Here is a 25,203-nt window from a genome sequence, read left to right as displayed (position 1 = left end):
CACTGTCTTATACAGATTTACAGTAAGCAGCGAGTTCACTGAGGTCAGGCAGCAGGCCATAGTTATCTCCACATCTTCACATACACACTCAGCAGGCGACTCTGGCACACGTGAGGTGCTCACGGAGGTTTAGTGATAGACCAGCTGACTGACTGAGCGGCCTTTCGATCCTCTGTGTCCATGAAAGGGGGAGCACAGTACTAGGCACGCAGCATGACCTTAACACAGATTACATACGCGGAAACAAAAGAGAGAGACACCATCTCAGCAACTGGATCCCATCTCAATGGTATCCACTTAGAAATCTCAGTCAAATACATTTTGAGGACACATTTGACTTGTTGGGGAAAAAAATTCAAGTTTGTAACAAGGCACAATGCTTTTTGGTTAAAGTAAAGCTTCATTGCATTTCAACACATTTGGAGTCTTCGAGCAAATTATTTGGTACTTGTTTATATACACAGCACTAATAAAAAGATAACGGTATTTAGAAGCAGACACCAGCAAACATGCCATAAACACTCTTTACCAGCCACCCAACTGAAGGTAAGAAGAAAGACGTTAAGTACACTTCCAAAAATAAACCTGCCACACTTCCACCAATACAATCACTTCATTTCCTCAATTTATAACACAGTAGGTCAATTTCTAATCTCACATAAAAACACACCAGAGATATAAAACAAACAAAAGAAAATTACTAGAGTATAGAATAAACTAACGGGACAAAGCAGCAGTAGCTATCAAAAGCAAAATTCATAATTCCCCAAATAAAGTAATACCTTATATTAACTGGCTAAGAACAAGAAAACATTCCTGTTTCTTGGCCACATGTCATCATAACAAAACTATGCCTAAGAACAACACACCTAATAATGATGCTGCCCTTGGGAGATCAGCCTGCGCTGTGGATGCCCCCCCACTCCTCTTCCTCTTTTTAAATAAAAATTGATGAATGAAAGCCATGGATTTTGCCACAAATGGAATTTTTCACCTACTTACAGGCTCTTGGATATGTTTTAGATGGCTAAGGCAGCTAGAACTTTGATACACACGTGAAATTATTTCTTTACAGTCTGATTTGGGTTAGGAGAGGAAGAATCCTGCCTCAATAAAATTTGGACCTTGGATTTGTACGTATAGTAGATTTGAAAGTCTGATTTATTTGCTTATCTACTCTTAAAGTGGTAAATCTCTTAAAATGATCTAGCATGAAAAGTAGATAATTTCCCAATGCTGACAATTTAAAACTGGTCTATACACCAGTAATAGTGGTCTAGACACTGGTCTAGACACTATACATAAGTAAACCTGGAGGGCTTTGATTTTCCAGTGGCATCTGTAATGTCCTGGTGTCCACAAAAGAAGGCACGTGTAACCTGAGGCCATGCTTAAGTGCTGTAGCTCAGAAATTAAACATAGAGTTATATAAAAGTTGTCTGAAGCTTGGCGGCAAGTAGACCCAATACGTTTCACCTGTATCATTACTACTCTCATATCTCTGAGTTAAAAATAAATAAAAGTACAGCACTGCTCAAAGAATTATGTTGCCGACTGTCCTAAATAGACAAAGCCATCTTCCTTTCAGGCAGTGAATTAAAAAGCCAATTCTCCATTTCTCCTCTCCTATTATTTTAGCCTTCCCTAAAACTTTGTAAAACAAAGTAAATGAAAGAAAAGTTAGAGGAAGAATCGTCATTTACAATAAATATTAGAAACTCTACCTCTTACTGATGCCTGGAAAAGCAACTACATCTAACACAGAAAAAGGCAAGGGCTGTCAGTCACTGGGAATGCCTTCTGGATACAAAGTGGATCAGTCTCTCCAAAGACGTAGACACATGTTTTACCTACTAGAGAAAAGCTTTAACTCTGCTCATTAATAAGGTGGAAACCATGAGGACTCACCCTGTATAGAGGATGGCACTTGTCCCTGAAACATGGAGTCAATCGGGCATAGATCTGTAGGCTATAGTAATATGCTGCCAGCTGGAGAGATAAAGCAGAGTGGGACTGCTTTTCAAAGCACTTGTTTGCATCTAACATCTAGGAGGCAACATGACAGAACAGACTCAGTTGAAAGAAATTAACAAGATCATCATAAACCAATACATTTCTAGTCATTACTGTAGAATTTTGTTTCAAAGTTTCCATCAGATCCACTCAAACTCAACTTAATATGACAACATTAAAATTCAGAAGACACTATAAAGGCAGATCCCATACATGTAAAAGTAGATTTAAAATCAACATTTCAGCTAATATCGTAGGATTAACATTACACGTATATACATGTATGTATGTATGTATACAAGTATATATGTATATAAAATAAACAATTATAATAAACAATTTTACTGATGAAAATCCCCGGTATAGATTTTTAGTTTATTCGTTTTCAAGTCCTTCTTTCTTGGTAGGGGTAAGCTTACCTGTGGTAAGGCAAGGAGATAAGCGAGAGCCAGGGTCATGTCATTTGGTAAAGCATCACTTGCCAGCTGCAAGAGAACTAAATGCAGAAAAAAAATTGCATTATTTTACTTGAGGATTCATATGACATTCATAGCTACTAAGTGCCATGATTTTAGTCCTATATAATTTCCACAGATAATTAGCTTCAGAAGACTCTTTAAGACCTTTTAAGAAAGTCTATTTAGTACCATCGAAATACAGATCAGACGAAACTATGTTAAATGGTAACTTTGCCTTAACTCAGACAAATTATGCCAACATGAGGAAATCCTGTTAGTGCAGCTGCAAAGAGTAAGTGCAAAGAGATCAGTGAGGACGGTTTCTTACAGCTGATCTTTTGGTTTTAAAGACCCAGGTTGTGTGATAAACTATGCATATCAGTGACAGCTAATGTGGAAGATGACCATATGAGTACTAAAGATTAGAGCAACAGAAGAGCTCTGTGAGTGCACACTGGATAAATCTTTTGATTACTACAATGATGATAATATGGTTTTGTTTCTTCCAAGAACACCCCTCTTCATCACACTCCACAAAAAGAAAATCAGTCTCTTGCTTTGATTATATAATACCTTAAAATATCCCAACCATTAACTTTTCCACAAAAAATTTCACATAAGCAATAATCTGTCACTGTCATAGCTTTAATAAAAGAGAGTACACCACCAATAAAGTCTGTGTTTACATGCAGGTTGTATTAACCAGGCGGCATTCCATTCATTTAGGTTTTAGGGACAAATACCAGGTAGTCACATGTAATCACAACGTAAATCTTTTATTTGTAAAGAACACAGACAGTCGCGATCTGCACTAATGAAGCAGAACAGTATGTGGATAATCCAAAGGAAATAATATTTGACTTTGGAAATATACCATATAATTTTTTTCCAGAAGATTTACCTTCCTAATTGTGTCTTACTTGGACTAAAATTTAAGTTATTTGTATAATCTAAGCTTAGCTGACAGTCTGGGCAGTGGGGATGGTGGTGGGTGAGGAGCAACCCATAAGCGGGTGAACTGCAAGAGGCTGACCTAGAATTCAAAATCTCCTGTGGATGATTCACGGAGGAAACAACTGAGCTTTCTCCACCAGGCCTCTACAAGGAGAACATCAATTCTCTAAATACTCATTTCCTATGTGTTCTCTAAACTTATGAATCAAATTGGACCACCAGTCAGCCTCGGGCCTCCCCAGGAATTGTACTGTGTTAGAGATGTCTTCTAATCAAAAGCTACTCATTTCAAGGCCCATTTTCCAAATTCAAATATCAAATATCAATGAGAACTTTCTCTGAAACAGACATTATCCTAAGATAAAAATCAGAGCCCCTGCCCTTTGGGAATAAACAAACCAGGGCAAGAGAAAGTCTCCAAATAAATAATTTACAAATACAATGCAAAGGGCCCAAATCAAATTTTGCGCAAACAATTATGAGAGCAAAAGAGAGGTATAAGATTGGTGAATGTACCCCAGAAGATATTAAAACTGAAGAATGAAGGGGTTAAGCTATACATTTTGGACACCAGAAGAAAAAGCATGCATGCTTAATCTGCTGAAAAATCTGGACTATATGAGAAAGATCTATTTACGAGTCTAGAAATTACATACTACACACACACACACACACACACACACACACATACACACACGGCTGCCATTTTGACTTATGTCTGCCTTATATATTCTATCATTCGATACCTGCCTAAAAGTCCTTTGGGATTATTATTTTGGAGAAAGAAAATCCAATTGTTTCATATACTAATAATTCTTCCCTGTTAATTTTCTTTCTTATATAGTATTTTATAAGGTGACCTACAATTGCAAGTTCACCTAGTTTTTTTCCACTCCCATTTTAATTTTCTTCAGCTATTTCCCTTCTTTATGCACGAAAGAGGGCAATTTTCAAACAAGCATATCTGAATCCACTCATCAAAAGTAGCCCACCCTTTTCAAAGGAATCCTCAGGAGCCCTTACTTTCGGTGAGTGGCTGTTGCTCCAGCTACTGGAGGACCTTTCCTCTTAGAGGTGTGATGGGGGCCAGTCTGAGGCCTACCTAAGAAAATCAGTCCCATTATTGACTATCTTCCAGGCAGATCTAATTTTTTTTTATCATAACATCAACTCAATCTTTCACTTCATTTAATGTGCATTTGGCCACTTCCAAAACCAAAAGAACTTCAAGGGATGAAACGAAGCTACCACTGAAGATATTCAAAAGGGACCCTGAAGGAAATTCCAAAACCAAAACAATCCAACAAGAAACAAAAACAACAAAAAAAGATCAACGATGAAAGTTGGAATAAATGCTTAGTCCCCAGGAGATAGCTTTGAAGGGGAGAATCTTCATCCGAATATATACATTCCAGTAGGTTTATTTTAAAAATAATTATATTACTTCATAGATTCAACTCTCAAGATGGTCACAAGCATTTCTTGAAAATATATATAATTGCATATAAAGCTTATAGCAGAAAGAGAAAGAAAATAGACAGTTAATTTCCCTGAGCTCAAAGCAGTGACAAAAATCATACCCAGGGAGGAGTCCAAAGGAACATCACTGTTATTTTTACCAAGCAGTAAATCACCCTAAAATACAAATGTTTGTTCCCAGTGAATAATATCTGCATAGACTTTATTTCATATATACAAATGTATTAACCTTTTTTCAATTTTCTGTATTTTATGTTGCTTTGACATCTTGGCGGGTCTTGCTAATCCTGGAAAGACTGTCCTTCCCAGCGCTAGCTAATTCCTACAGATAGCAAACAACTTGCCTGTAAGCATGCCTTTGATACGCAGACCAACCAATTCAAAGCCAATCGGTCATGCCTCCCCTAACTGCAGAGATACATTCTGAGAAACGTATTGTTGGGTGAACATCATAGAGTGTACTGACACAAACCTAGACAGTATAGCCTACTACACACCTAGGCTATAGTACTATATGTGGTCTGTTGTTGACCAAAACGTCTTATATAGCATATGATGTACTCTGAACCACCTCCTCTCTCTGGCTTTTACACTCCAGAAGCAGTATTACTCTGCCTTACTCACCCCAGGACCAGTTACTGGACAACTAGAGACCACCCCTATAGCCCAGAGTCCACTAAAGTTACTCAAACTATGCATCTTAAGCTTGCTCAATCTTGCCTACCATACCTCACCTATTCCTTCCCACAAAAACCACAACAAAAGCTTTTGCTTCATGCTTTCTTCCCAAGCCTCTGCTTCCAGACAGACCAAGTGCTTCCCCATGTGGCCCTGTGTGGCATGCCATGCTATGCCTCCTGTTTCTGAGTATAAACTTCTTCCTTCATGACAATCATTTCCATGTCTGGGTGTCTTACCATAACTGAATAAAACCAAAATCCCAGGTACATTTTAGAACAACAACTAAAACAACATCTATAAATATACAGTTAATCTCTGGGCTACAAAATCAAACAGGATAATACAGAGGGAAGGAAACCACCTTCAGAAGCAGAAAGTTCTGGGATCAAAACTCAGGTCCATCACTGATTCATTGCATGACTCTGTGTCCGAGATTTCAGAATGTTTTGGACTTGCAGGAAGTTACGCTGTACATACATCACATATTACATGATACCCTCAGCATGGTCTGAGAGCACCCAATAATCAAAGACATTAATATTTCTATTGCAAAACATCTGAATACTCACACAAAGTGAGATAAGCAAAGACTATAAATAACCTCACGTCAGTTTAGTTCAGGTTTTGATGCCAAACAAGCTACAAAAAGTCTTTCGGTTTTCAAAGCATTTTGAATTTTGGATTTGAGCCTTAATTTTCCTCACATGTAAATTAGTATTAAATGAGGTAAAGTATGTAAAGTACACAGCATCTCTCTAGTATATAGAAAGCACCTAGGAAGTTCTCTTCCCCCCTATGTGAACTACAGACTTGAGGAAAAAAATGATTTTCTTCAGTTAGGACACATTTTGATTTCTCCCTAAAAATGAGGGATAATAGGTTCTTCCATTAATAACTGCCACAGCAGTAACAGAGGCAATTAATTCCATTTTATATAAATCATAATTATTAATGAATTAACGACTGCATTTAAGCATGTAGGCTAATTTCAGTAAGAAGAAAACAGCAGACTCAAGCAGTCACACCTGATCATCTGCTGCACCTCTGCTACCACCCTTATTGTTACTCAGCTACTTCTCACTGAGCACTCGACAATTACTTGAATTAGTTATTCCTCACAGTCTCTCCACGGGAGAAGATATCTGTTTTCCTCAATTTACAAGAGGGGATTTAGAATCAAAAAGTCCTTTTCTATTTGCCCTGTGCCAACATATAAACAAATCACCCCAGTCTTAGGAAAAAATGGTCTTCTCTTGAGAGCTCGCCACTCTAACAAATTCAAAAATCCTCTCCTTTTCATCGCTAAACTTCTTAAATGAGTGGTTGTCCCCTCCTGCATCCAGTACCTTGACACTTGTTCTTTCAAGTCCCGAAAAACTGGCTTCCATCCCTGTGTCCCAACTGATACACATCCAAAGGTCACCAAACCCAGTGGTCTTTTCTCTCAAATCTCACTGCAGTACTGTGCAGTGACCCCAAGCCAAAGTGGTTTGGCTTCAGGGTCACCATGTTCCCCAGCATCTGTTCCTCAAATGATCCTCCTCTGCGTGTGTGTCACCAGATCCTCTTCTCCTTGACTGCTCAGCGTGGGTATTAGGTTATTTCATCACTGTCTGCGTCAAAAAATAAGTTGGATTTGGTAGATGGACAGAGGGCTGAGGAGAGATATTTATAGCAAGTACAGCAAAATGTTAGTTGTAGAATCTAGGTAGAGGGTACACGGGAGTTAACTGTAGAATTTCCTCAGCTTTTCTGTGCATTTAAAAATTTCTTTAATAAAGTATTGGGGGAAAAAAAAGAGAAAAAATCCTCTCTGATAACTGTGTCAAATGCTCAAGCTCCCTGTCAGTTATTTATTTCCCAGATGGAGCTTCCTGAAAGGTACTTCTGGATAAGTGTATGCCTCATCTCCAGCACTCAGGCAGCTGAGTTTCTGGCCACACAAAGCCCATGACCTTCCAGCTGCTCCAAGACTGAAAAAATCGGCATGGTCAAGTATATCACCATCCCATATGCCCCCAGGTTGAAAGGTAAGGGATCCCATCTCTTCCCTAATCCCTAACACAACTGTTGGTGAAGTTATCTCATGGCATATTTTTCTCCCACAACTGGATCACAGCTCACTAATCTCTACAACCCAAGTGCCTGGCCCAGAGCCCCTCCTGACTAACAAGTGAATTGTTAAAGGAAACTGATGAGGCAGGTAGGGGGACATCAGTCCCCACTCCACCGCTGGGCATCGAAACTTTCTCTGCAGCCCTCACTGAGACTCAAGGATTCTCGCAAAATGGAAATCAAATCCCACATACAGGAAACTTCTCAGTCTTTGTATCTGCAAACCATTTGAAGCAACATTTGACAAAATTATCAGTGAGGATCTGAAGTAGCCTGATCCCACTATTCCACTGGGATCCACCAGATGCCATGTTGGCTGCAGACTGAGTTACAGTGATTTTACATCACCATTTAAGATATATTTTAAAAAAAGACCTGCCCTACATTTAGTAGTGTGCATGAATTTAATTTGCAATGCCTGTTTTTACACCTTGAATACAACGCATTTTCTAAACGAGTTATACAGCCAAAATCAGATGAAATCTATGCCTAAGCCTAAGTACTAATTCTGTGCAAAACAAGTGCCTCTGGAAAGCACTCTATGATAAATTTAATTCCAGAACTAAATTCACAGAGGAAAGCTGACCATATTACTGATTTGCAAATCACTAGCCATTAAATCATTCATTTAGCTAAATAAATAATGATCAATTTTGTTCAGCTAGCCTCCATAAAACTTTTTCATCACCTTTATTAAAAAAATTCTGAAAAGTCTGATCATGTTGGGAAGTTTAATTTGTATTAAGACCTACTCCTGAACCAAAGTCAGGAGTCACATTTTTACAATGTTTAATTTGGGTCATTTAACCTATATCACTCTTCAATTCTGCTGAGTTTCTGACAAATATTAGATATTATAAAATAGCCAAAGATACCTGTTTTGGATATATTAGCATTATTAAGAGATACCACATGTGATAGTGTTTATGAAAATACTTCATAAATATATTATAAACCCAAATATAAATTAAAGGGATGATTATTGTTAAAATCACCTCTGTATATTTTTAAAAATTCCATTCTTAATATATATAGTAGGTGCTCTGAAATGTTTTTCCCATTCAATTCAACAATATTTGAATTTTTAAAAAATATTTTAATGGACTTGGATTCTTTCCTTTGGTGGAATATTAAAATCTGAATGTCAGAAAAGACAACTTGAAGAAACACAGGGGCAGAAAGAACTCTAGGATATAGGCAGAACCGCTAAAATCTCACCGATGCCACTAAGAACTGCACATATGCCCCTGGGAACTTGGGTTCAGAGTCACCAAGAGCACAGATCCTCAATACCTGTCCCAGGGGCTGTTATGCACACACTGTGCTGACTCTCATCATTGTGAAGAGACACTGATTTTGCACCTACCATATAGAAACCCTCGCAGCCCTGCTAAGTGTTAGAAATAGATACGCACTCAAGGTTTAACCCTCAACTTGAAGAGACCAGATGTAGACATAAAAGATACAGGTGGCCTTCTCCAGGCTAGAAAGCAAGTGTGTCAGAGTTTGAAGAATAGACATATGATGGCTTGGGAGAATCTAACATCTTAAGCGAAACTTCCAAAGGGTCTTAACCATGGTTTTACAAATGAATCGCCTGAGAAACTCTAAAAAATAATTTGCTGCATGGGCCCCACTTTAGAAATTCTGAAATAAATGGTCTACAGAGGATCCTAGGCTTCAGTATTTCTTAAAAATTCCCTAAGTGATTCTAATGTGTAACCACAATGGAGAGCTACAGCAGCAGGCCTTGAAAACAAGGGGAGATCATAATTGGATCAACCAAACTACAAGATGATAGCAAGGAAGTTAATGCAGGCCAGGGACCAGTCTAAGACAAGGGCACAAGAGGGGGCCCCATCCTCATCCCTGGAGAACAACGGTCCAGTGACAGAACACACAAGCTGTTATGACCATTTTATTGATAAGGAAACTGAAGTAAAGAAAATCTGAATAATATTCTTCTGCTTGAACCCTGTAGTTTTCAGTAGAGGGTTCATTTAACATGTTTAACTTAGCAGACAGGCCTTGCATTTCTTCCCAGCCTACTGCTGCCTCATTTCTTCACTGGTTGCCTATTCTTCTCTACAGGTATTAGAATAACTTACAAATCCCTGAAAAATCAGGATGTTGATCACCTTTGCTTCTGTGAATTCTATTCCCTCTTCCTAAAATATCCCCCTTCTCCCTCTCCCAATCCGCCTCCCTCTCAATTTCCCCCCCTTTTTTCATTTACATTACTCTTACTCATTCTTCAAAACCCAGGTCAAATATCACCTACTCCAGGAAGCCTCTTCACACCACCTTTTCACTCAGCTGTCACACATCTATAATCCCAGCGCCTCTCGGGTGTGCCTGTCATAGCCCTTATCACCCACAAATTTGTCTGTCTCCTCACCTCGATTGTAAACCCCTTGAAGATAGGGACAATGTCTTCTTCAACTTTATATTCCAAGTACTAGGACAGTACCTGGCACACAGGTAGCTCAAGGACCATTCCTTCAATGACTAATGTACACATAGTGAGAAAGGGAACGGGAGGGGGATCCCCTGGTTCCTCATCAAGTATGGTTCCTCTACTCCACACAGCTCCTCAAGAAAACCTCTCTATTTGCCTCATGTTTCAAGATCATTTTGATGCCTCATAGTTTAGTTAGCAACCACAGCAAAGACGGTCAAGTACTCTAAGGACCCTATGAAAAGAGGAGGCCTACTAACCCAGAAATCTATGCCTCACAAGGGCCTTATGCTTTCTCCAAAAACAGCTCTGGAAAACAGTAGAAGCCTTAATAAAGTGAGAAATCAGTTTGAGAGGGTCTACTCCAAGGAGGTACCCATCTTTCTGAGCTTTACCATGTGATTCCACGATTCTGCCTTTGTGTGAGGCATACCTTCTGCATCAGAAGTATTCAAATTCACTATATGTATCTTGCAAGCTAAATCATAAATAAAAATGTTATATGAATCAATATTTTCAAACTCCCTGGTTACTATTTCAGTCCATTATTATGCCAATCAACAGGTGATACTTCCACATCTAACCCAGTACTTTCTTAAGGTCTTAGAGTCTATCTGTACAAACCATCCCAATAATCAATCATAATTTGACCCACAAGTAAATAAAGACAATGTATTCAGAAGCAGGTTTGAGAAACAAATGGGTGCAACAGATGACACCTCTCATTCCTCTGTTTTACACCTTCAGAATTTTACCCTTTACCACGAGTAAGGAAATGTCATATGTGGTGAAATGAAAGGGGAACAAATAATAATTCCATTTTGAGGTGCTTTTATTCTTCATGATAATTTTTCTCTCCTATTCACAAACGCCATCTTGCAAAAATTATATCTTCAACATAGTGACAAATTTTGAACAAAATATTAAACTAAATAACACCATTGCCATGTTTTGTTGATTTGTTTAATGTTCTTATTACTTTTTTTGATTCAATGTTTGCAGAGACTGGTACAATGTGAAGAGTACTACCCACTTCAATGATCAGACAAAGCTGAATTTGAACTAAGTTCTACCAATTGTTGGCTATATAACCCAGAAAAAATTATTTCATGTCTCTGAGACATGGTTCTTTATCTGTGAAGTAGGACTGAGGATAAATATCAGGTGGTTTGTCACGAAGATTACTTAAGATGGTGTATTAATAGCATTTGATACAGGGCCTGTCTCACAGTAGACAAAGTGAATGCTGGCTACAAATAAACATCTATGGAACTAAAAAAAATAATTAAAGACGATTTTTTAAAAACAAAATAAAAGCAAGAAGTAATAAAGAATAATTAAAAGGGGTAACAGCAATACAACTACACTTTTCATATATATTCAGCATACTTTGTAAGACATACCAAGAATTTAATAATACCTTTTCAGAGAAAAAAAAGAAACATAAATGTACTCATCAACTGTGAGATATAGCCTGATTTCAGAAATGATAAGATGTAAAAAAACATGCATCTCAGAATTGAAGAAAAATTGTACACTTAGTAAAAACCTCTGTATTCAAGGGGCATGCATAGTGGATAGGGAAGTGGTATTTGCTTCTCCTCTTCCCAAATACATATAAATATTAATTGAAAGAAAGGATTATCTAAAAATACGTTATAGTATCAGGTTTCTGGAAAAATGGCAGTTCTATTCCCCATATACATTTTCCCAAACTTTATTCCACACAGCAATGTGCTTAGATAAAAGACAGCATTGTCCAGATTTACTGGCAGTTGGAGGTAGCCAGTAATATGTAAGTGGAAGTTGTAGACAGAACTACCAAGAAAACTTTTTTCCCTCCCCTTCCCCTCCTTTCCTCCTTACTGATGCCTGGAATATAGACAAGATAGCTGGAGCTCCAGCAGCCTTTAAATCATGAGGTATTTACTGAGGATGGCAGAGCAGAGAGAGAGGGAATTGAAAGAAAATAGTTAAGGAAATTACCCTGGAACCTTGAAAAGAAGTAAGGAAGCTAAAGAGAAAAAGAGGTACAAATGGAAAGCTGTCTTTGGTAAATTTGCATACATTTAATTCTTTTAAAAAAATTCTACATGGAAAGATAAGTGACCATGCAAAAAATTAAGATGAACTATACATCTGCATTCTATGAAATTAATACTTAGAGTTCTTAATTAACACATTAAAGCAAAAAAGAAAGAAATATTTATTGAGTACTTATACCATTCACTATAAGAATTACTTTACATAATTAGTAACGTAAAGATAGAAATTTTACCACATTTATCCTTTTAAATCTTCAATGTTATTAAGTACCCAGAGAACAGAAGGTACTTAATAAATGTTTTAAATAAATGAGTAAATAAATGATGGCTTCAAGTTAAGCTGTTCAAAATTACTGAAAAATCTATTATTGTTTTTCCTAACTTTCACTCATTCATATAGTTTTACTTACTGTTCTCCTAATAGGTTACACACTGTCAAGGAACTAGAACCTTCTTTCATACCTTCTGTTGTTGGAAATACTTCTTCTCCTTCAGTTTTAGTCTCTGCCAGTTTTCCAGTTCTCAGAAGTACTTCTGCAAAGCTTTCTACTGGGACAAGCTGACAGGTGTCATAGGTAACTTCAGACTAGACAAAAGAAGCAGTTACACCATTTGGTTGGGTATCTTTTTTTCCTATGAAGACATTCTTAGAAAACACAATTATGGGATTTTATATCTTCTAGTGACTTGAATTATAACTTCTCCCTTACTAAAGCATATTATTTTATGTGAAATTTTAAATAGATTTTAATCTCATAATATGTTGTAATGTATATGAAACAAATCATATAAAACCAACAAACAACATGAGTAAGAACAAAGCCAAAGAAGTACATTTTCAGGAAAATTTTAGTTTTTGTTTATACTAAAATGCCCACAACAACATGACAGTTAAATCTCTGTTCTTAGGCACACTGTCCTTACCTCTGTGACAAAGGGATTGGAGATGACAGATTCATAAAAAGGATGACAGCCTTGTTTCTCTAGACCTTCATTGGCTATGGTTCCAATTCGATAAGCACCACCAAATTCTTGCCCCTAAACAGAACAAAGTGAAGAACAGTGGATAAAAAGAAAAAGAGCTGAAACAGGATGGAGGGAGGGAGGGAAGAAGAGAACTGATTTCAGGAAAAACTGATCAACGTGCATTTGTGTGATCTAATGAGAGAGTGTCAGAGTGACACAGATACCCAGCAAAGAATGTAAGAATAATAACTATATTCTAAGAGCAGCACTTCAACCTCACCCTGCAGTGCCTTTTGATTTTTCTGGTCACTTTGACATCAATGCAGCAGAAAAGCTGATGCAATCACTGTTACACACATGGCAAGTTTTCTATACTACAGTCAGAATACCCTTCCTAAAGCACCATTTTGTACATATTGCTCCCCTGCTCAAAAAACCTTTAGTACCTCTGAACAATCCATACAGTTGACAGTATCAAGTCTAAACTAAGTAGAATAACATTTAAAGTTATTAAATGTTAATTAACACTAAAGGCTAACTCCACCCCAACCAAATTGATCTACTTTATGCATCCTACTGGCCTCTACGCCTTTCTTCCACTATGAGGGTCCTGTCCAGCTGACTGCCGGGTTAGATCCCACCTCTCCTTCTAGGCCCACCTCAGACCACACCTGCTGTAATCTTACCAGATGGAGGCAAGATATAATTGTAACCCTTCCATTATCCCCACCTCCTCCACAACTATAACCCACACAAATGCCTTTAAGACTTGTCATCAGCAATTCTCATTAGCAATACTTCAGTATCCCTAGTATGGTTAATTATCTTTATGTTTTGCTTTCCTCGGATAGATTGTAAAGCTTCTTATTGGAAGGGCCAAGTAAAAGACATTCACTCGTGCCTCCAAAGTTTATTGAGCACTTACTTTAGGCCAGTCACAGCCTAGGGAAACAATGAAAATGCTGCTGCAAATGATGATAAAAGTTACCACTGATCCTTAATGAAAACTATATATTAGGTACAGTGTTAAACGCTTTATCTAAGACATATACCCTCAAAAAGCCCAACATGTGAGACAGAAAAGTAACCATAATCATAATCCAGTGTGATACATGCAATGATAAGAGATGTACAGACTTAGCCCGAAGTCAAGCACATAGCATCTCAGTCAATGGTATCTTCATTTACCTAGCTGTCTGGGCTATCATCCCTAGTTCTCCTCTTTCCTGCATATCCCGCATCCACACCATCAGCAGGTCCACAAAATACAACCCCAGACCAACCACTTCTCACTTCCTTCATGGCTACCCTAGCACAAACCACCACCATCTCTCACCTGGACTACTGGAATAGAGATCCGTTTTTCTGCTACACTACTGCCAGCTCTCTACACAGCAGTCAAATGATCTTATTAAAAGTAAAACTGGGGGCCAGCCCAGTGGCGTAGCAGTTAAGTGCGTGCGCTCCACTTCAGCGGCCCAGGGCTCGCAGGTTTGGATCCCAGGCGCGTACCAACACACTGTTTGTCAAGCCATGCTATGGCGGCGTCCCATACAGAGTAGAGGAAGATGGGCATGGATGTTAGCCCAGGGCCAATCCTCCTCAGCAAAAAGAGGAGGCATCAGATGTTAGCTCAGGGCTGATCTTCCTCACAAAAAAAAACAAAAAAGTAAAACTGGATCACACACTGCACTGTCTAAACTCTCTAACAGCTTTCCATCCTACACAGAGTAAAATCTGTGGTCCTTATCATAGTCTATGTAAGGCTTTAACATGGTTGGCCTCTTCACCACCTCTCTGATTTAATCTCCTGCCATTCTTCCCATTGTTCACTCTGCTCATAGTACATTAGCCTCCTCTGTGTTCTACAAAGATGTCAAGCACATTCCCTCAAGAAGGGCTCTGCACTTATTCTACTGCGGTCAGTCAGGTTTCTGCTCAGTGATTCCTCTTTTGAGAAATCTAACTTCCCTATCTAAATCAGAACTTCAGGGCCGGCCCTGTGGCTTGGTGGTTAAGTGTGCACGCTGCGATGCTGGTGGCCCGGGTTCGGATCCCGGGTGCGCATCGAGGCACCACTTCTCCATTCATCCTGAGGCCGAGTCCCGCATACAGCAACTAGAAGGATGTGCAGCTACGACATACAACTATCCACTGGGGCTTTGGGGGGAAGAAATAAAATAAATAAAATCTTTAAAAAAAAAATAAAAAAAATAAATCAGAACTTCACTCCCTCAATATCACTCAGGATTCTCTTGCCTTGCTTAAGTTATCTTCATAGGACTCATTACCACCGCCACTACATTATTACACAAATATTTTATCTGTTGGTTTCTTTGTCTCCCCTACTATAATAGAGATTCCACAAGGGAAGGGAATTAGATTGAAGTGTTTCCCCATTCTATTTCCAATGACTAGCACAATATTTGACACATAGAAAATGCCTGATAAGTATTTGCAGAATGAATGAATGAATGAATGAATGAGAGAAATACATAGTGACTGTTTGGGGTGAACTTATACACAAGCACGTTTCTCTTTCCTCTTAGTTTTCCAGTGTGAGACTAAAGGATGACAGAGTGAGACTGCAGAGACAGCAGGGGAACAATGGGTTAAAATGTCACAGAAAGCAAACTCAATTGCTCCACAGCTTGTCCTGACTTCTACCTGCAGAATGGACGAAAGAATCTGTTAAACTGTTCTCTTTACCCAGAACCCCTAGTAAAGACTGAATGTTTGTATCCCCATCAAAATTCACATGTTGAAATCCTCAGCCCCAGGGTGATGGTATTAAGAGGTGCGGCCTTTGGTAGGTGATTAGCCCACAGGGGTGAAGCCTTCAAGAATGGAATTAGCTTCCTCATAAAAGACTCTGGAGAGCTCCCCTGCCCATTCCGCCATGTGAAGACACAGCGAGAAGACGGCTGTCTATAAACCAGAAAGCAGACCCTCACCAGACTCTAAATCTGCCAGCTCTTTAATCCTGGACTTCCTAGCCTTCAAAACTGAGAGAAATAAGTGCCTGTTGCTTAAACCACCCAATCTATGGTATTTTTGTTATAGCTGCCCGAAAGAACTAAGACCCCAAGCTGGCTCCTAGCACTTTTCTTCGACTGCTGGCCTATAGAAATACAGCAAAGGAGAGTAAGCATTGATAAAATCATTTTTCTTTTCATCTCACTAAACTTTAATTCTGACACATAAGCCAAACCATGCCTAAATCTATATCTGAGTCTTTTGCAAGTATTCTATGGGAATATATTACATTCTATAAAACAAATTACTCATTCCCTATCTGATGGGAGGCCTAGATTTCTTAAGAGATTATTTTAATTATCTAGAGAAGATAAAGCTGTAACAACAGTGAGAACAACCAAAGAGCAGTGCTAATGAGTTGATACAAACCACAGAATTGACTTTAAAAAGAAAGCTGCATTGCTCACTTGAAGGGGTCGAAGGTAAGTTAAAGACTTCTTCCACCACTGCCCATCACTGACAGCCTGCAGCACAGCCTTGGTGGTGGTCGTGGGGTTGGAAAGCACTTTCATGGTGGTAGCTGTGGTCCAGTGGAATAGGTCAGCTGAGGTGCTGCCCGGAACGCTTACTTCATCCTATGTTAAAAAACAAAACGGCAAGAGCAGAAATGTGCATTTCATAAGAACAGAGAGTGACAATGTGACTACTTAAAATTATTCGACGTGAAGATAGATAGAGAAATCCATCTTTGCTAGTAACAAAAAAAATGTGAAACAAAGCACTATTGGCATATTGTACCTCCTTGAATCATTTACATAAGAAAATTTGGTAAAGGAAAAAACGTCACAGTACATCAGTCAAATAATCCCTTTCAGAAACATTTATAAGGCAAATAATGGGTTCTTTATTTTTTACCAATCAAATATCCTACCAATGAGATACTCATGTTTGTTTCTTCAACAAGACATTTTAAAGTATTTATTGAGATTAATTAAGAAATACATTATGCATTTGAACAATGCTACTGTCACCCAGACAGAGGTAGAGGATTCAGACGATCCACCTTTAAATGTTGAAAGGCATTTTCTTTCATCTAAACAAGTGGATGATTAATAATGTTTAAAAGGTTTATAATATGAAACCTCCTGCCAATTCTGAAGCAATCAGCTGAATTCTAACTCTCCATTTACTAACCTGAGAGATTCCACGTGGGGAAAAATGCCAATACATTAACATTCTTTTAAATAGAAATGACAGCGACCATATCTGCTTTTGATCAAAGAAAAATATTATTTGTTCTACAAAAATAAAGTTCTTGGTTTAGTGTCTGCCTACTTCTACTTATTTTTTCTGAAGTATCCCAGTTAAATGAAAGAAAAATTAAGGCCTCATCTTTTCATTTCAATAGCTCTCTTGCCACTAATAGAAGGATACCTTAGTTTGGCTATTTCAGTCTACATCACATCATTCATTAATATGTTATTTAAGAAATAAAAAATGATAAATCACCACTTGGTAATTACCAGGACATCATCACATAACAAATACTTAAGATAAATGCACTGTTTTAGACCAACCTGACAGTTGCCATATACGTTAGGTAGAATTATGGCCCCCCAAAGATGTCCACATCCTAATCCCTGGAACCTGAAAATATGTTACATTACACGGCAAAGGGACTTTGCAGGTATGATTAAGGACACAGACCTTGAGATGAAGAGATTATCCTGAATTATCTGAGTGAGACTAACCTAATCACTTGAGCCTTTAAAGCAGAGAATCTTTCCCAGTTAGGGTCAGAGAGAGAGGGTCAGAGAGAGAGGGTCAGAGGATGCCATGGCAGAAGAGGCAGGAGAGATTTGAAGCATGGGGGGACTCAACCCATCACTGCTGGCTTTGACGATGGAGGAAGGTGACCACAAGCCAAAGAATGCGGGAAGCATCTAGAAGCTGAGAACAGCCCTCAGGTGACAGCCAGCAAGGCACTGGGGATTTCAGTCCTACAACCACAAGGAATTAAACTCTGTCAACAGCATGAATGAGCAGGGAAACAGATTCTCCTCTAGGGCCTCCAGAAAAGAACACAGCCCTGTCAGCACCTTGATTTTGGCCATGTGAGACTCTAAACAGAGACCCACCCAAGCCTGCCAGATTTCTATCCTATGGGGATTATAAGATAATCAATTTGCATTGCTTTTAAGCTGCTAAGTTTGCGGTAATATGTTAAAGCAGCAATAGAAAATGAATACATCATGTTAGGATGTTTGATAATTTCTAGAAAATCACTGTGAATTGTACTCTTACTTCTAAAGGGAAATGTATTTAAGCTATGTTAACCAATGCTTACAATTTACCCAGTTCGCTGTTGGTTAAGGATTGTCATGAAATTCTCTAAACTATGCTTTTAACATGAAAAAAAAAATTCACGTCCCAACACTAGAAGAAATGATAATTATGTGACACAAAAGAGGTGTTAGCTAACACTACAATGGCAACCATACTGCAATATAAATGTATCAAATCAATGTGCTGAACACCTCAAACTTACACAACGTAATACATTAAATATATCTCCATTAAAAAAATTGTGTTTCCTATGGGCTTTCTGGACATTGAGAAAAGTATAAACCATCAACTCAATGCAATATTATATATTATAACTTAATTACAAAAACAACATAGAAAAAATAGACGATATGTTAATTTTAAAAAGTCACGTTAAATTGCTTGTATATTTATAAGGGTAACCACGCTAAAAATAATTGTTTGGGGTTTAGGTGCCAGTAAAAAACACCACCTCTCCTGGGTTTCAGATCGTGGCAGATACTGCAGCTTGGTTCACTAAACTCCATTCTGATCCCCTTACAGACTGTCTTACGGTTGCTAGAAATTGAAAAGCTAAGCTTTCCACACACGACCTAGTTTTCCTCAAATAGGTGCACCGGCTGCATGAAATTTGGGAGGTAGAACTATACTACAGACCATACTTCCGTGATTTTCCACTGGCAGGCAGTATACTCAACTTTTTTTCACTCTTCTTTTTATAGTCCTAGTCGCTTTTCTGCAGTAGTGCTAACACAAGTCCCAGCGCTGAGACCCTAGTTTCACGGTTAAAGGACAGGGGTGGACTACCATTTGCTGGCCTGTATCTTGGCAGAGTCAGTGTAGCACTGGAGCCAACCGACAAGGAGTGGCCTGCTAATGTCCCAGCGGCTATGGCAGACTGCGGCTCCCTTAGCAGGCAAGTTCTGCGAAATTGTTCTAGTAGTTACTCTTAGAAATACAACTAAAGCCTGCCCCTCCAGGCCTTTCAGTGATTTCATAAGACCCCAATTCTCCATAAAAAATCCCCTCCTTATAATAGCTAGAATGTTTTCTGTTACCTACAACTGAACCTTGATTGATTTTTAAAAAACAATTAAAAATGTAAGCAGTGGGGCCAGCCCCATGGCCAAGTGGTTAAACTTCCGCACTCTCTACTTCTGGGGCCCAGGGTTCGCAGGTTCAGATCCCAGGTGCGGACGTACTCCACTCATCAGTCATGCTGTGGAGGCATCCCACACACAAAGTGGAGGAAGACTGGCACATATGCTAGCTCAGGGTGAATCTTCCTCACCAAAAAAATTTAAAAATGTAAGCAGGAATCAGAAAAATTAGCATTATCATCTTTATTCTGGAGTGGAGAACATGGTTTAAATCTACAGTCATAGTTAGGCTAAAATCTTTCTGCTGGTCTGTATCTTAGAGCAACGTTTCCAAGGAGAAGATGAATCTACAGAGCAGACACATCTAACCAAAATCACCATATCAGCCCAGTAGCGGGAAACCAAGTGGAACAAACTTCCAGAACGGCCTCGTACCTGTGCTATCCAACACAGTAGCCATTGGTCATGTGGGGCAATTGCACACTTGAAATGTGGCTATCCCACACTGAGATATGCTGTAAATGTAAAACACACTGGATTTTAAAGACTTAGTACCAAAATAAATAAATAAGTAAAATAGCCCACATGTTGCTTAACATCAAGGAACAAGGCTAGAGCAGAATGCACCCTTTCTATTGGTAGGCATAACCAACAGGCAAGCTAGGGGTGCTAAGCCTTACATTCTCAGTTCTTCGTCTCACTTTCAGCAATCAGGAAAGTTATGCACCCTCTCCTCTGTGTGTGCTGGGGTACAGCCGTAGGGAGACAGAATGAAAGACGGAAGCTCACTACCCAACACTTCTGAAAAGACAAGGTAGAAAGACCTACACAGAAAAAAACATAATTCTCCCTTCAAGAGAAATAATAATGATAGCTACCAAGTCTCGAATGCTTGCTGTGTTCCAGGACATTACAAAGTATACACCGGGCATAAAAACTGGAAGGGAACACAAAAAACAAAAACAGTTGTTTTAATGATAGCATTACCAGAATTCTTTTCTTTCCTTAATTTCCTTACTATTTGAGGCAGCAGAGGCTCACTTTTTCTCTACTTTGGTAACACAGACAGTTGGCTCATCATGTCTAACTCAACAGAAGAAAAGAAGCTGATTCCAAATCCTGCACTCCAGAGGCCCCTCTTTTCTAATAAGGCCACAACCCAGCCAAGGAGCTTCTGATGTTACACAGTGGTAACTCCAACTCCCGTCCTGCATTACAGGGGGAGGGCCTCTTTCCACTGGACAGCTTGTCATTGTGTTCAGCCTGAGCACACCTCTCTGGGCTACTGAAAGCTTTGGAGATCACATACACTCTGCTTCATTCTGCCTCTAAATTTTTTCCCCCAATAACTCTGCACTGAGTGGAATTAATACTACGTGTCCCTCTCTGAATACTGCTGCCAAAAATAGTTCTTTGCCTGAAATAAATCTCAGACGGAATGTGCAGGAATATATATGTATATGTGTATTCAGAGAGAAAGATACAGACATGCATGTATACATGTACATATATATGTAAAATACATAGCAAGCAACTTAATTTATTGGTTGTATTTTTGACTTAGAAAGTCACAACTGGATAGAAATAGAAACCAATTAGAATTCATTCATCTACTCAGCAAATACTCACTGAGTTATTCTTATTCGATGTCATGCACTATACTAGGCAATGAGGTGATAAAAACAAGAAAAGACACAGTGTCTGCCCTCAAGGAGCTCAAAACCTAGGGGGGGGAGGAAGAAATACAAACAAATCATTGCAGAATAATTGAACGTCCAAAATAGAGGTACATATAAAGTACTACAGGAACATGAAGAGAGGTAGTGCCTCCTCTGCCTGGAGGCACAATCACAGAAGGTTTCACAAAGAAGGTAGTATTTCAGCAGGAAAGAATTTAGGGCTTCTCAAGAAGAAATGGTGAAGACGATTTCAGGCAGACTTACGTAAAAATAAGAGGCATGAAACAACATGGCAAACTGGAGGAACCTTAAGTGATTCAATGAAGGTGTGAAGAGAGTACACAAAGCCGAAGGGCAGGATACGAGGATGGAAGGCAGGCAGAGGGAATTGGAGCAAGAGACCTACAGACCACACCAAAGCACCACCACTATCACTCTGATGGAAGGGACGCCACCGTAAGGCTTTAAACAAAGGGAGTCACATAACCAGATCTGTGTTTTAGAAACAGTATTCCAGGTGCAGGAATCCAGTGAAATAATGAGGGATTGAATTAAGACAGTCATGCGAGGAATACATGAGGTTAACATAAAGTATTTTTCCACCTGAAGGCATATATTAACTGTTTTTATTTCTAATTCTTCTACAGGTGAAAAGGGCCTGAGATAAATCAGATAAGCAGAGAAATTCAAGGATTGTGAACCCAACCATCGAAGAAAGTGCTTGGTCACCAACTGGGTCTTAGTGAAGAGCTGAGAGGGAAAAAAAAAGAAGGAAAGTCAGGAACACAGACAAACTGTAATGTTCTGTTAAGCAAAGTTAGATGCAGTGGAGATAAAAATGAGCAATGCAAGTTGCTGAGGAAGAATGAACAGAGGACCAGGTTCACAGAGAGAAGTAAGAAAGATCTAGACACGTCATTTACCAACATTAACATCTAGGATCCTTGTTTACAATACATAAGAATCATAATGGCTACCATTTACTAAATGCCCACTGTCAGGTACTGAGCTAGGTGCTTCCTATGGTCATTTATAAGCTTTACAATAACACTGCAGAGTAGGTATCAGAATACTATTTGACACAAAAGCAAACTGCAGATCAAGTATGTTGAATATGCGGCCCACAGGCAACTGGCCTGGTGGTGTCTCCTCTCTTCTTAACCAGGTCTGGCTAATAAAATGCGCGGGCCACTTGTTCTTTGCAGGGTTTTGACACACCAGCAATATTACATACATACATACACATACACACATATACACAAAAACACATATTTATGTTTGTATTTATTTATTTATTCTTCTGCATTATAAAACTACCACAATCTCACTAAAGACAGTTTGAAAAATTCAAAAGGGTAGGGAAAAAAAGGATAGTATCTCTTCACAGTTCCATGATGCAAAGACAATACTGCCCGCATATATTCTCCCCTCTTGTCTTTAATCCAGGCTTAGGGATCTTTCTTTATAAAAATTTTTATTGATGTATAAAATATATTTAAAAATGTGTACATATAAGTGTACAGTTTGATACATTTTAACACACCCCAGTAACCAGCAGTAAGACTAAGAAACATATCACCACCAGAATCCAAGATACCTGTCTTGTGCTCACTTCCAGCCACCACCACTGCCAAGATAAATACTATCCTGACTTCTAAAAGAATAAATTAATTTTGCCTATTTTAATATTTCATATAAATGGAATTATGTTCTCTTTTGTGTCTGATTTTTTTCTTTCAACATAAATTCATTCATATTCTTGCAAGTAGTTACTGTCTTCTCATTGTTAGTGTAATGCTATTACACTGCTAATGTAAAAGTACTACATTGTGTGAATATATCAGAACTTAGTATCCTTTTCTTCTATTGATGAGCATTAGGGTACTCTTTAATTTGGAGTTAATACCAATAGCACTGCTCTGAACATGCTAGTAATTATCTTTTGGTGAACATACGCATTTCTGGATATATACCTAGTAGTGGAATTACTAAGACATAGAATATGCATATGCCCAGACCTAGTAAATAGTGGCAAACATTTTCTAAAATGGTTATACCAATTTATACTCTAAGCAGCAATTACAAGAGTTCTGATTGCTCCACAACCATGCCAATACATGGTATTACATTTCTTTTTCCTTTTAGCAGTACTAGTGAGTATGTCATGGTATCTCTTTCTCATTTTAACTTGCATCTCTGCAGTGACTAATGAAGTTGAACACCTTTTTGTGTATTTGTTGGCCATTTGAGTATTTGAGTTCTGTGAAGTATCTGTTCAAGTCTTTTGCCCATTCTTCTGTCAGTTGTCTGTCTTCTTTACTCATTTGTAGGAGTTCTTTATACATTCTGGATACACATTCCTTATTAGATATACAGATTGTGAATATTTTCTATTACTCTGCAGATTATGTTTTCATTGTCTTAATTGTGTCTTTTGATTAACAGAAGTTCTGATTTTTAAATTAGTCCAATATATCAGTTTTTTCACTTTATGATTAGTATCTTTTGTACTATATTTAGGAAGTCTTTGCCTATTCCAAGGTCATAAGGATGTTCCATATTTTCCTTGACACGTAATATTTTTGTTTTAGGTAAAATCCTGTTAAGACAGTAAACTACCCCTCTTCTATGCACTCAAAGCATAATATGCATACTTTTAATGCACTTACCAGAATATATTGATATTATGATTTTTTTTTGTTTGTCTCTTTGTCTTCCCAACTAGACAGTAGCTTTTCAAGGGCAAGGACTATATTTATTTATTAGTATATCCTCAGAGTATGGGAAAATCCCCAATCTATAGATATGTGTAAGAAGTCTGGTTTTACTGCACTATTTACATTTTGAAGATACATTTTCTAAAAACTAATATGTTCTGCCTACAGTAGTTAAATGTTATTCAAATAAGATTTCATGTCACATTTTCCATTCCTCTTCATCTTTAGAAGCTTCTTAATTGAGAGGGCGTATTGAATGATTTGAATGTCATCAACTAATCCAAGTATAGAACTAAAAATATAAACATGGTAAGAAATATGGCACTTTAACAGAATGCAACTTCAGTCAGAGGAAAATCAAACCAACTGAAAGATACCAAAAAATGCAGGCTATAAAACAATTATTTCATTTCATAAAGTGAAATAAGAGCCTTTATTTCTGTTCATATGGATGGGCTAATTCAACACAGGAAATTTAAAACATATGAAACTTAAAAGTTTGTTTCAGAAGATAAATGAAATTCACAAGCTCAGAAATATACATGATAAAAGGATTTTCTGTAAGACAACCCCCTAATGAGAATTACAAAAGAGAAAGTAAAATAAAAGGCTCATTTGGACCACAGAAGCAGCATTTAATTTGGGGGCAGTCTACCAAGATTATAGTGTAACCAGAGTCATTACTCCAACTCCATGTAATGGGGAAAGAAAAAAGAGGTTAGGCAAAATTTACTCCTGAAATGATTACTACTAGCACTTTTTATATTCATAGATGCACACTGTTAATTAATTTAGAGTGCATAACAGCAGAAATAGATTAATCCCCCAAACCAAATCAACAACTCCCAGAATAAAATTTAACATGAAATCTCATTAATGTCAAGTGTGTTACATAGCTCAAAGGTTAACTTACTAAGCACTAATAATATTTTTCAAATCCTACAAGAGACACCATTACCAAACAGGGCCACAAGAACACAGATAGTTCCACATGTCAAGCTTGGCTTACAGAAATGATTCTTGTTGATGAATTACTGTAATGAATAATCTATTTAGGAGTTGCTTTCTATAGTGTCTGGTAATATAAAGCTTAATTTCTGAGAAATCTGTTTGCCTACTACGAACTGAGCTGGTGGTACACATAAACTAGGTAAGGATTACAGAGCTCAAACTGAACTCAACCACTACCCCTTCTCCTTCAACAAATCTTTAAATAATCCAAAGTACTTCCTGCACC

At 38.1% G+C, this 25,203-nt stretch overlaps 1 protein-coding gene across 2 annotated transcripts in view; it reads right to left on the bottom strand.

Annotated features, from left to right (window-relative positions):
- Positions 1-25,203, bottom strand: part of NBAS (NBAS subunit of NRZ tethering complex) — a 331,461-nt gene that overhangs the window by 114,606 nt on the left and 191,652 nt on the right. For both annotated transcript variants that reach the window (XM_087437126.1, XM_087437127.1), the window contains 5 exons: positions 16,613-16,780; positions 13,128-13,241; positions 12,666-12,789; positions 2,433-2,509; positions 1,909-2,046 (listed from right to left, as the gene is read on the bottom strand). In XM_087437126.1, coding sequence (XP_087293252.1) covers positions 1,909-2,046; positions 2,433-2,509; positions 12,666-12,789; positions 13,128-13,241; positions 16,613-16,780 — 621 coding nt within the window. The remainder of the gene's footprint in view (positions 1-1,908; positions 2,047-2,432; positions 2,510-12,665; positions 12,790-13,127; positions 13,242-16,612; positions 16,781-25,203) is intronic.

The sequence above is a fragment of the Ceratotherium simum genome, chromosome 11 (assembly GCF_057802395.1).
Source record: "Ceratotherium simum simum isolate JZ-2026a chromosome 11, ASM5780239v1, whole genome shotgun sequence".
Taxonomy (NCBI): Eukaryota; Metazoa; Chordata; class Mammalia; order Perissodactyla; family Rhinocerotidae; genus Ceratotherium; species Ceratotherium simum.
The sequence above is the reverse complement of the archived record's forward strand: the minus strand, read 5'-3'. Positions and strand labels throughout refer to the sequence as shown.